The sequence below is a fragment of the Peromyscus eremicus genome, chromosome 18 (genome assembly GCF_949786415.1).
Source record: "Peromyscus eremicus chromosome 18, PerEre_H2_v1, whole genome shotgun sequence".
NCBI lineage: Eukaryota > Metazoa > Chordata > Mammalia > Rodentia > Cricetidae > Peromyscus > Peromyscus eremicus.
The window spans coordinates 33323372-33335770 of NC_081434.1; the positions used below are offsets into that span (position 1 = coordinate 33323372).

The 12399-nt window shown below is 42.6% G+C and overlaps 2 protein-coding genes across 2 annotated transcripts in view; one reads left to right on the top strand and one right to left on the bottom strand.

The window, feature by feature from the left end:
- The window catches only part of Fgd6 (FYVE, RhoGEF and PH domain containing 6), a 117156-nt gene extending 111152 nt beyond the window's left edge, over positions 1–6004 (bottom strand). The window contains exon 1 of the mRNA XM_059245122.1: positions 5795–6004. Within this exon, the coding sequence (XP_059101105.1) occupies positions 5795–5810 (16 nt within the window). The 5' untranslated portion in view covers positions 5811–6004. The remainder of the gene's footprint in view (positions 1–5794) is intronic.
- A 340-nt stretch (positions 6005–6344) lies between these two features.
- Positions 6345–12399, top strand: part of Vezt (vezatin, adherens junctions transmembrane protein) — a 64490-nt gene continuing 58435 nt past the window's right edge. The window contains exon 1 of the mRNA XM_059245307.1: positions 6345–6468. Coding sequence (XP_059101290.1) covers positions 6433–6468 — 36 coding nt within the window. The 5' untranslated portion in view covers positions 6345–6432. The remainder of the gene's footprint in view (positions 6469–12399) is intronic.

The following is a 12399-nucleotide window of genomic DNA, read 5'->3' on the forward strand; positions in this document are numbered from 1 at the left end:
ATTACATGGAACTGAGTAAAATAGGAGAAAAAAAAAAGCAGGGTGCTCTACTTCCTTTCCTGAGCAAGAAGGGATTTCTCAAACTCTGGTATTATAAGCATAGCCAAGATTTTACAACAGATGCCTTATCAAACTCAATTCCTAGGTACAAGGTTATCACAAGGCAGGCAATGAATTTTCAAAATAATACAAATCCCCAAAGCAGTCAATTTTCAGTTAGCTGTTCGATACACACGTTATTAGCCTGAGGTTTGGTTCTTGTGGGTTTTGGCAATGCTGAAATAGTGTATTAGATTAAATTCCCCATCCATCAAGTCAAATCTGAAGGGAAAGTGTGACTGCCTGAGGACTTGTCCCAATCTCCCTTCTTACTCAATAAAAACTGACAGACTGTCACGTTGATTTCATTTCTGTCATTCTTAAAACGTCCTAGGTCTGGGATTTTTTCAGAGAATTAAAAATAGGAGTTTTTACAAGACAAAATGAGTTCTGGAGAGCAGTTACTACAATGTTCTTCACATTTCTGATCTTGTACACTTAAAAATAGTTAAGACAGCTCAGCATAGTGGTGCGTGCCTGTAATCCCAGTACTTGCTCTCGGAAGGCTGAGACAGGATTGTTACAAGTTTAAGGCTAGCCTGAGCTATACAGTAAGATCCTGTCCCCCAAAACCGAAAGAGGTTGAGATGGTCTATTTTACCACAATTAAAAAGAAACCCGGGCCAGCCAGATGACTGGCCAGATAAAGGCACTTGCCACACAAACCTGGAGACCTGAGTTCAAGTCCCAGAACACACGGAAAGGTGGAAGGAAAACTGTCTCCATAAAGGTGTTCTCTAAGCTTCATGTGCACACTGTGTCCCCCCACACACACAAACACACCATACAACACAATGATAATAATTTAAAAGATTTATTTTTTAAAAGAGACAGTTTAGCCAAGCGGTGGTGGTGCACGCCTTTATTCCCAGCACTCGGGAAGTAGAGGCAGGCAGAACGGAGTTCGAGGCCAACCTGGTCTACAGAGTGAGTTCCAGGACAACCAGAGCTACACAGAGAAAGCCTGATTCAAAAAACCAAAATAAATAAATAAATAAACAAGCAAACAAGAAAGAAAGAAAGAAAGAAAGAAAGAAAGAAAGAAAGAAAGAAAGAAAGAAAGAAAGAAAGAAAGAAAGAAAGAAAAAGAAAGAAAGAAAGGAAGAAAGAAAGGGAGGAAGATAGCGCTCATCTAATTAATCTTTTACTTTCTTAGAGTCTAGTCAGAAGGTTCAAGGTCATTTAATCAAGTCATTTTGCTTTTCATTGAAAACATTTTCTTACCATTTACTTTGTTGTTATTGTCTTGCTGTGTATCCCCAGGCTGACTTCAAACTCTCAATCCTTCAACTCAGCCTCCCAAAAGCATTTTATTACTTGCTAGTACCAATTTTAGCCCTTCCTTCCATCCTATTTGTTAATACTCTGATCCTGCCCCTTGGGGATGCCCTGCCCTCATGGAGTGGGTCGCCTACCAGCCCGCGGCTGCATCTGCCCAGCAAGCCAGCATGGTTCCCTGCATTCTCAGGATACCCTCGGGGGGGGGGGGGTCCCCCCACGCAATAATTCTAACACTATTGTCTCACCCTCCCTAAATCATAGTTAATCTCTAGTAGCAATTTCTGTTGTAGGAATTTAGCAGAATCATTGTATGGGGTAGATATGGAAAAGAACAACTGTTTTTTTATTAGTACTTCAACCTTGAAGAATCCTTGTAGAAAAGAGTGACTGTTTCCTGTAATCTATAGAATTGTTTTGCTGAAGCAGCTTTGCAGCCATCCCATGACTTTGGTCACAAGACACCTCAGGCACACCTGAGGCTCTTGTATTATTGTGTATTGTACATGATACATACATAATAAAGGACTAGAGTCATGGAGGCATATGATGCTCTCCTTCAGTAAGACATGTAAATTAAGATTAGGGACCATGGTATGAAGAAATACTTTGTGTAATAATCAATAAATACGCCTTTGTAGGGCTATTCGGGGCTCAGTCCATCAGAAGAGGCTGGACCTTACTGCTGCCACATAGGCCTTAAAATTTCATCTTGGAGTGCCTTCTTTCTTCAACTGACCAGCGCTACACAATGCACCCCAACAAATTCCAGTCCTTCCTTTGAGTCTGCTTGCAGGAGACAAATTCCTGTTCTTTCTTCATGTCACAGAAAGCAAGGTAAGTGCATATGAGCCAAGGCCGACTCCCAGGAAACACAGCACAGCATTATGTTCTAAAGCCTGTAACGCATGCACACTCATTAACTGACTGTGAACTTGGGCTTACTAAGGCTAGTTACCTGTGTATTCAAGTGGAAGAAGTCAATAATATAACTCAAAGAGTCCAGCTTATTCATGGTCTTATTCATCGTGTTCCCAGCGCTGAAAAGGGGCCTGAGAATGGACAGCTGCCACATATAGGACACTTAATGTGTCTTCTGTGACAGAAAATTTATTAACTTCAATATGCAACTTAACATCAAATGGTATGCTGAAGGCTAATGAGATGGGTCAGTGGTTAAGAGTACAGTGAATACTGTTTTATAGAAGACCTGAGCTCAGTTCCCAGCACCCATGTGAGCAGGGCAGGGATTAGGGGATGGAGAGAGTCGGGGAGGGTTCTACAATTGACTGTAACTCCAGTTCTAGGGGAATCCAACAACCCCTTTTTTTTTTTTTTTTTTTTGTTGGTTTTTCGAGACAGGGTTTCTCTGTGTAGCTTTGCGCCTCTCCTGGAACTCACTTGGTAGCCCAGGCTGGCCTCGAACTCACAGAGATCCGCCTGGCTCTGCCTCCCGAGTGCTGGGATTAAAGGCGTGCGCCACCACCGCCCGGCCCAACAACCCCTTTTGAACTCTGTTGGCAACTGTGTTCATACATGTACAAATCTCTACTCACCACACACACACACACACACACACACATTTCAAAACAAATCTTAAAAAAACATGATGTTTTGAAAAGGGAGGATGAACTTTGATAGGATTATTGTATAATTCCTTAATGACTAATAGGAACAAGTGTTTGCCAAATCACTCACTGGTACAGCAATATACAAAAATCTTCCCTTACAATTATTTCTTTTTTAGTTTTTGGAGATAGGCTTTGCAGTGTAGCCCGGCATATCCGTGAACTGCAGTCTTCCTGGCTCACCCTCTCTAATACCATGTCAGCTTTATTAATATTTTTTAAATTACATTTTATTTGTGTGGGGGGGGTGTAATTGTATTCCATAGCACACGTGTTAGACGACAACTTTCATTGTGTGGGTCCCAGGGATCAAACTCAGGTCATGAAGCCATCTCACTGGCCCTCATTATTTTTAATGGCTCTATTCTAAAACAAACATGGCTAAAAACAACACTAATGAGACGTTATATTGTGATCTACTCCAATGTGAAACCTTGAAATCAGTACACAAAGTTTGGAAATGGATCCCGCACCTCTGGATCTTGACACTGTGGTAACAATCAGACCCAAATGCTTCTTTGGAGCAGTACAGCAAATCTTTTATTTACACAGCTGTTTGGCTTCAGGGACGTCTAAGGTAGAAAAGTAAAGTGCCAGTACCCTTTTACTGTTCTAAACAGACTCGTCATCTGGTACACACAGGTGGGCTTGGCTCATGCATACACTTACTCTCTTGGCTATTCCACCAGCCCAAATGCAAAAAAGCACAGGCATTAAGGAAATAGTGAAATGTATATACACAATGACGGAAGATTGATGATAGGTAGGTAGGTAGGTAGGTAGGTAGATAGATAGATGGATGGATGGATGGTTGGATAGATAGTCTATCTCCTTTTTTTTTTTTTTTTTCTTCATATACTACTTAGAATACTTCCAAACTCTCTTCTATGAGCTCATTCTTTAACAGCTGCAGAAAAAACAAAAAACAAAGTGAGCTCTTCTTCAGGGAACATATGACTCCAATGCTGTACAAGAGTCCCTAATCTTAAATAAGGCCAACCTTCCCAAGTACACTGGAATAGACGAAAAACACTCTGTACTCCATGACTAACTTTCCCCCCAGGGTTAATAAACTTCCTTGTTCTGACCCACATACACATAGCTCGTGAGAACAATGTATATGTAACTTTGTCACAGAGGGGTGGGAAAAAAACCTCAGTCTTCCTCCACATCCCCGAGACATAAGAAAAACTTATAATAAATCTCATCAGATGGATGAGCAAAAAAGTAGTTAATGTTTCTCAGCAAGCCATGCTTAAAAAAAAAAAAAAAACTAACTCAGCTAGACACAGGAAGTGTCTCTCTTTTAAATACCACAAAAATGCTGTGGATTTCCTTAATTGTAAAGTTGATAAGTATAAAAATAGCTTGCCTTATTCCAGCGTAATTCGAATGAAAACAATCATAAACTTCCAGGTTTGAGTCCTAGACATTTTAATTAATAAAATTTTTAAATGTTTATTTGAATGTCAATTAATTATATTAATTCAGCAATTTAAATAAAGTTGAATGAAGGTGAGGCACAGAAAGTTAGGCTAAAAACAGTCCACAGTGTAAGTGGAACCCCCCTCTAAATTAAAAAAAAAAAAAGAAAGAAACGCTTGTAAATGACTCTAATAGTGCATGATGATCACATGAATGAATACACATAACATCAAAGAGAGAAGATCTACACTTTCTACCGTGAATACTTCAGCCCCTTGCTTTCTTACTGCTCCTAAGTTCTGGCTTGTTTAATGAAAGCTGATTATGCCTAGCAGGGACTATTCCAAGGCTTTAGAAGTACAAATCAGGACATTTGGTGTGCTCTTTGACAGTTTCAAGTTGCAGGAATTTTAAACAAACGCCAAAGCAAGCAAAGAAAATTTAATCTGATACTTCAATGTTTATTCTAGACGTAACTGAAGGGACGCCTTAAAACTATTTTACTACGAAATTCCTCATCGAAGTCTCTTCAAATGCGAATAAAGTTGTTTTAAAAATATTCCATACCTTATTAAATTCTGATTTTACAAATAAGCTACGTTCTTATAAAAAAGGTCTGTAACGTCACTTGGGCACTTAAAATTTGGAAAATAAAAATTGCCCCTTAAGAATGTTTCTCAATACAATGACCAGAAATGCTTCAATTTACACAAAGGTAAGCGGAGGCTTTGTCATTTGGGTGAGTGGGAAGGAGGCAGACAGAAAATAAGGCTTTGTTTACACTGTCGGGGTACGAGTAGGGAAAAACAAAGTTAAGGTAAAGAAAAGAAAAAAAAGGGTGGGGTTTTTGTTTGTTTTGGGGGGGTTGCTTATTGGTTGGGGGCGGTTGTTTTTTGTCTTTTTGCCATCTAACAGTGCACTTTATTACTCCGGTAATAGGACTTAAAACATCAGGGTATGACCAGCTCTGTTAGAACTTCCTTACGCATGCGAAGAGTTGCGATCCATAAAGACCAGGTTTTCAAAAGCAACCCAGGCTAGCAGCGGAATTAGTTCAACTCCGGAAAACTGTCCTATAGTTTAGAATAACCGACTCCCTCCGCATCCGACTCCAATGCTTCCCGCACCGCGCACAGGCGACCTCGCCTAAGCCCGGGAGCAAGCGCCGCGTCGCCGTCGCTTCACCTGGGTTCAAAGAGGCGGACATCCCGGGGAAAAGGGGGGGGAAGACCCCACGACCGGCGCGAGGCGACCGTCGCCAGCCCCGCAGCGGCCACCGGGAGGGGAAGGTGGAAGACAGCGGGAGCCCGAGCCCGCCGGCGCCCGCAGCAACTTCCCAGCCCGGTGCGAGCGCGGCCACTTACCGGCGGCAGAAGTCATGACTGCCCCGCGCCGCTCACGCCCTCAGTCCATGGCTCCCGGTCGGTCCACACGCCCCGGAGTTCCAGCAGGAGAGAAAACTCCTCCGCGGCGCCCACATTCCCGTCCCGCACCCTCCCTCACAAAGGACGGACGCCCCGGCTGCCCGCGGACCCTCCGGCGTCCCCCGGGCGCTAGCGGCCGGCGACAGGACGACGAGCACGAGCGCCGCTCCGCCGCGCTGCGGGACGACCCGGCCGGGGCGCGCGCACGGGAGCCGGAGCTCGCAGCGGCTTCGCGGACGCGCGCCCCTCCTTAAGTCCGAAGGCAAAAAAAAAAAAAAAAAAAAATTCCGCGCTCCGGGCGCCCCCTGGTAGTCCCGGCATGTAAAAGGCAGACAAAAGCCATCGCTCTCTCCAATAGGAGCTCAGGAACACCCGCCCGCTCCCGCCCCTCCAAGCCGGCACGCTCACCCTCTGCTCCAATCAGCAGCTCGGAAGGGGGCGTGCGCCGCGAAGCATGCCGGGAGTTGTAGTTTTCGGCGCTTCCCCCCAGAGGTGGGCAGGAGCCGAAGCCCGGGTTGCTGCCTACCCTCCTTCCTTCATTTCCCATCGTGCTGAGGCGGGTGGTATGGCGGAGAAGGATGACACCGGAGTTTGACGAAGAGGTGGTGTTTGAGGTGAGGAGAAAATGGCGGGGAGCGGGGGACCGTCTTTGTTGAAGACGGACGGGAGGAGAAGCGAGGAGGCGAAGCGATTCGGATGGGGAGGGATCGGGCGGCGCGCGCCTGCGGGCCTGGGTCACCAATCCCTCGCTCTCTCGGGGCCTACTGGCTGCAGCCGCCCGACAGGTGTAGCCCGCGGGGTCCTGTCGGGGCTGGCGGATGCCCCAGGCTCAACCAGAATGCCCAGAGCTTGCACTGTTGGCCGGCCCTTGCGAGCCCGGTTGTACCCTTACCCGATGGCTGCACCGCCCGGGACTGCGCCTCGCTGGGGCGGGGCCGAAACGTGCCTGGTACTCTCTCTACTTCTTAACCTCCTCCCTTTCAAGCCTTGATTTTTGCGGGTCTGCATCCAGGAATGCCTCGGGTTATCCTCATCATAGGCATCATCAAGGCGTGGCCTTTGGACTGCGGGCAGCAGGTGCCAGCTTCCTCTCTGGGTTTACGATCTGTTCAAAGAGTGTGAGACCTGTGGCCAATGGTGAGGGCTCCTGCATCTCAGCACCTACGGTTCCATTCTTTTGTCCTTGCTGTTGCGCTAGGTGTAGCCAGTTCTGAATGGAAGCTCTGGTCTGGATGTGAGTGCTTTTGTGTAGGACTATTTTAGGATGTCTCTGCCATCTTGAATTAAAAAAATAAAGTCTGGTGTTTTTAATGCCATTTTTTTTTTTTTCCAACAGACAGGTCAAAACCCACACCCTGTAATGGGAATGTGTGTACTGAATATGTATGCCTTCTTACTTTCCCTCAGCCAACTAGATTTTAGGAAATTAAGACAAGAAAGAGAAAAAGAAATCCCCCGTGCTGTACAATGGGAGAGTGAGGCATGGTATAGAATGTGAAATGTTGACATATGTACTAACTGTCAATGGAAGGCTCATTTTGGAAACCGTTGTCTGTTCTTAGCACTTTAAAAAAAACTACACCCAGCAAATGATACCCTAGAAAAATCGTCAACTATGAATGAAATTAGAAAGATGGATGGGAGAAAATGTACTGCAGGAAAAGGATTTTGAGTATGCCAAGGATCGGGGTGGGGTGACAATATTTAATGTGTTGTTTGAGGGGCCGGAGTGTGGAGAGCTGCCATATAAAATGATTTTATGTGACTATGATATCTAAGTGGGAAATATGATTATTTTGCTATAATGAAGGGTCTAGGTATAAGGACTTCAATAGAGAAAACAAAAGCATACACTTTGGAAACCAGAGAAAAATTAATAAAATCATGACTTGGACAGTCATTTCTAATAAAAAAAAAAAAACAGAGGGAATGGCTACAGAGTGAATGTGGGGGATAAAAGGGAGGCAAAAGTAGGTGGCTGAATTTTTTTTACCCTACTTTCTTTGATTTCTGGACAGAATTTTTTTTTTTTTTTTTAATGAAAACCAAAACATTGTATTGAGCTGAGCGTGAGTTCCATTGGTAGAGTGCTTGCCCCCAGCACACAACAGGTCCCTTGGTTCAATACCCAGCACCACATAAACTTGTTAGGGTGGTATACATACGCCTGTAATTCTAGCTCTCAAAAGGTAGCTGTAGGAGCATCGTAGGAACTTCAAAGTTAGCAGCTACTCAGTGAGTTGGAGACTAGCCTGAGATATGAGGGACCCTGTCTCACAGCAAAACATTTTGTTATAAAAGATAAAGCAAAAAAAAAAAGTTTTTTGATTTTTTTTTTCTGTTCAAACATATGACTGTGTTTGTGTGATTTTTTTTAACATTTAATATACCACAGAGTTTTGAATATATTTTTACTTAAATTTAAATTTGTTGTTAATCTTGTCCCCTCCCCACTTTTGGGGGGGGGAAGGGAGAGAAAGGGTTTTATAATCCAAGCTGGTCTTGAACTTCCCACTCTCTTGTCTCAGCCTCCTGAGTACCTGGGATTATAGTGTATCCCATCGTGCCCCATAATGATAACATTATATTGCTTAGATTTACAATTATAGATTTAGCAGCCATTTAAAAATTATGTATTTATGATTACGGTGCTAGGGATTGAACCCAGGGCTTGCCCATGCTTAATAAACATGCTACACTCTCAGCCTAGCTTCTGAAAAGTTGATTTTCATGAATTCTTTTTGGTTTCGTCTTGCTCAGCAGCACATTCCTTTTATGTTTTAATATTTCATGTGTATGGATATTTTGCCTGCATGTATGTCTATGTACCACGTGTGTTCTTGGTGCTCTTGGAGACCAGAAGAGGGTTTGAGATCCCCTACAAGAGTTATAGTTGTGACCCACCATGTGGGTGCTGGGAATTGAACCCAGGTCCTCTGCAAGAACAATCAGTGCTCTTAACCACTGTATGATCTCTCCAGCCCCTTTATGAATTAACCATCTATTACTTTGCCATTATCCTATCTGTAGACTTACTTTTCCAGTCTTCTGATTAACTTTTTTTTTTGGGGGGGGGGGGGGTCCGAGACAGGGATTCTCTGTGTAGCTTTGTGCCTTTCCTCGCTCTATAGCCCAGGCGGACCTCGAACTCACAGAGATCCGCCCGGCTCTGCCTCCCGAGTGCTGGGATTAAAGGCATGTGCCACCACCGCCCGGCCTGGTTAACTTTTTTGATTGTTGTCATACACACAAAATAGTAACATAAGGAATGTGCTCATACTAAGAGTGTACAAATTGATGGATGGTCAACTAATCAATGGAACATCACTGACGGACACCAGTGTCTCCTTTCTGCTGTTTTTAAGTTACTATTCCCCACCCCAAAGATAATGGCTGTTCAGAACAGTAATAACTAGCCTAGGTCAGTTTCATGTACTCTTGCTGTTTACACACTGTGAAGCTTCATTTATACGCTCTTTTTGTGTCTCTCTCTCTCTTTTTTTTTCCTTTCTGGCTTTGTGAGAATCATTCATATGATTACCTAGGCATTTTATTTTGACGCAGTATTTCATGTGATTATGTGGCTCTTTTTAATCAGGTCTTCTGAGGATGTGCGTTGGGTAGTTTCTGCTTTGAAATTACTGTAAATAGTGTTAGAATCTTTCAATGTGTGTTTTTGTTAAGCATGTTTCTGTTGGGCATATACTTAGAAGTGGAGAGTCTGGATTATAGAAAATACATATATTTGTCTTACATAGGTATTGTCAAACATCATTCCATAGCAGTTATCCAAACTCCTGTCAGCAGTCAATAAGAGGTCTCATTGTGCCACATCCTTTACCGGCACCCTTTCAGACATTGTATCAGTCTGGTAGATGTGTATTGGTATTTCTGTGTGGTTTTCTGTATCTTGGATATGGAACTTAAGATGCCTGATGATATGTTTAATGGCCAGTGTGTTTTCTATTGGTTCTCTCTTACTATTAAAGGGGAGGAAAAAAAAAAAAAAAAAAAAAAAAATATATATATATATATATATATATATATATATATATATATATATATGCTACAAGTCCTTAATTGTGTATCTACCCCTCATCCTTTAGGCTGTATGTGGCTTCTGCCCATTTTTTGAAATAAAATTTATTACATTTCTATGTGTGTCTGTGTGCACGCATGGAGGTCGGAAGACAGCTCGCCAGAGTTGATTCTCTACTTCCACCATGTAGGCCCTCGGGATCAAACTCAGACCCTCCGACTTGGCAGCAAGTACCTTTGTCCACTGAGCCATCTCAGTGGCAGCCTCTGCACACTCAATAGCTTCTTTCAAAGAGCAGACTCTCCTAGATTCCTTAAAATCCACTTGATCTTTTTTTCTTTTATGGTCAATGCTCCGAGGAAATATTTGCATTCCCTAAAAATCACAAAGACGTTTTCTCTGAAAGCTTTATTTGACAATCGATCTGCCATGTTTTCCCCATATGGCTATGTGGTTGGCCTGGCATCATCCCTTCCCCCATTAAAATGTGTTGTTTTTGTTATAAATCAAAGCGCTATTTTATTTTATTGAGACAGGCCTCGCTAGGTAGCCCTGGCTGGCCTGGAGCTCACTATGTAGACCAGTCTGGTTCAGACCCATAGAGATGGTGTCTTTGCCTCCTTGAATGCTGGGGTTGAAGGTGTGTAACACCACATCTGGCCCTTTTTAAAGGGCCACCCCTTTTAAAAGTCTCACTGGGTAAGCTAGGCTTTCCTCAAAGACTTGTGATCCTCCTGCCTGAGCCTCCAAAATGGATTCCAGTCATGTGCTATATCACCACTGGGTAAGTTTTTGCTTTTTTTCCCCCCTTGTGTCATATGATTCTCTTTATTATGCCTTTGGCTGTTCTTGACTCACTGTTCCATATGACTTCTAAAATGATGGGAATTTCAGTTTTTAACACACCCAGTGAAAAATTGGTTTGCGATTATATTAAGTCTGTAGATTAGTTTTGGGAAATCTGACATCTTTGTACTATTGAGTCTTCTAATCCAGAACGCTCATTGCCTGCCTTTTGTTTTTGTTTCTTCATATTGAACCAAGGACTTTGTACGTGTTAAGCATATTCGCTGCCACCCAGTTGTACCCTCAGCTTCCTTAAAAGAGTCAGGCAGCCTCCCATCTCCTGGTGTCCTAATACTGATTTTAAAAATTGAGAATTATCTCTTCCTTGAAACTATAGCTAAATTGGCCCTTTAAAGATAGTCATTTGCTCAAAAGGAGAGTGAATATAATCTATCAGTCTGTTTTATAGTTATAATTTTGTATTTTGATTTTTTTCTTTGAGAGGTATTGTAATAGAAAGGTATGGGCTCTAAAGCAGGAGGTCCTATTCCAGCTATTAGTAGTTAATGTGACTTTGAGCAAGTTGCCGATCTAAGCTTCAAGTTTCTCCACAGTGTATGGAAATAGTACATCTACTTCAGAGAGCAATCTTGAATAGTAAATGACTGACTCTGCAATTGCTTAGGTTAGGACCTGCTGCATTATAAGCATTCAGCAGGCATTATTAAAATTTTATAGCAAATTGTCCTATATTTAGGTCAATACTTTTTCCCCCTTTGTTATTTTGAGACAGGGTTTCATATGTGTATCCAAGTTTGGTCTTGAACTGGTGGTATTCATTGTGCTGAGATCGCCTATGTGCATCACCACACCCAGCTATCTGTCTGCCTGCTTTAAGAGAGGGTCTCACTGTGAAGCCTTGGCTGGCCTGGAACTCGCTTTGTAGCCCAGGCTGGCTTCAAACTCACAGAGATCTGTCTCTTTGCCTCCCTCCCAAGTGCAGCAATTAAAGGCATATACCACCATGACCAGCCAGCTTTTCTTTTTAGGAGTAAGTCCTTAATTTTTAGTCTCATTTAGGAGACTAAACTAGTTGGAACTTACTATATGCAATGACTATTTATATCTTTTTATATTTCATAGATTAGAGTTTCAGCTTAACAGATAGACAATTTAAAAAATTAGTTTTTGGTTTTGTTTGATCGGCTTAATATAGTTTATAATTTTTAATTGTTTTTAAAAAATTACAGATTTTATGGAAAATATTATTTATTTTATGCCTTTGTGTTTATTTGGCTGCTTTTTCCCCCTAGCTTCATGAGGTAAAACCTTGAATTTTGAAAATCACTTACAAGACTATAAATTTTCCTATGAGTACTGCATTGGCTGTATTTCATGAACTGTGATGTGTAGTTCACCTCACAGTTTTGTGATTACCATCTTGATCTCTTCTTTAACTCATGAGCTAGTTTGGTACTGGTTAAGGGATTTGTGTCGTTGGTGATTATTTTTCCCCGTGTCTCTCAGACTTGTGATTCTAACCCTAACTGTTGTGGACCATATCACCTGTATTCCTTTCCCGGCTACATTCCAGCTGGCTTCAGCTAGTACACTGGAGGAAGCAGTGCCTGGCTACATTCCTCCACCTCAAGCTACAACTCTTACAGGGGTTATCTTCTCTTTTAACTTGAACTTTGACAGAATTCCAGATGCACGTTCC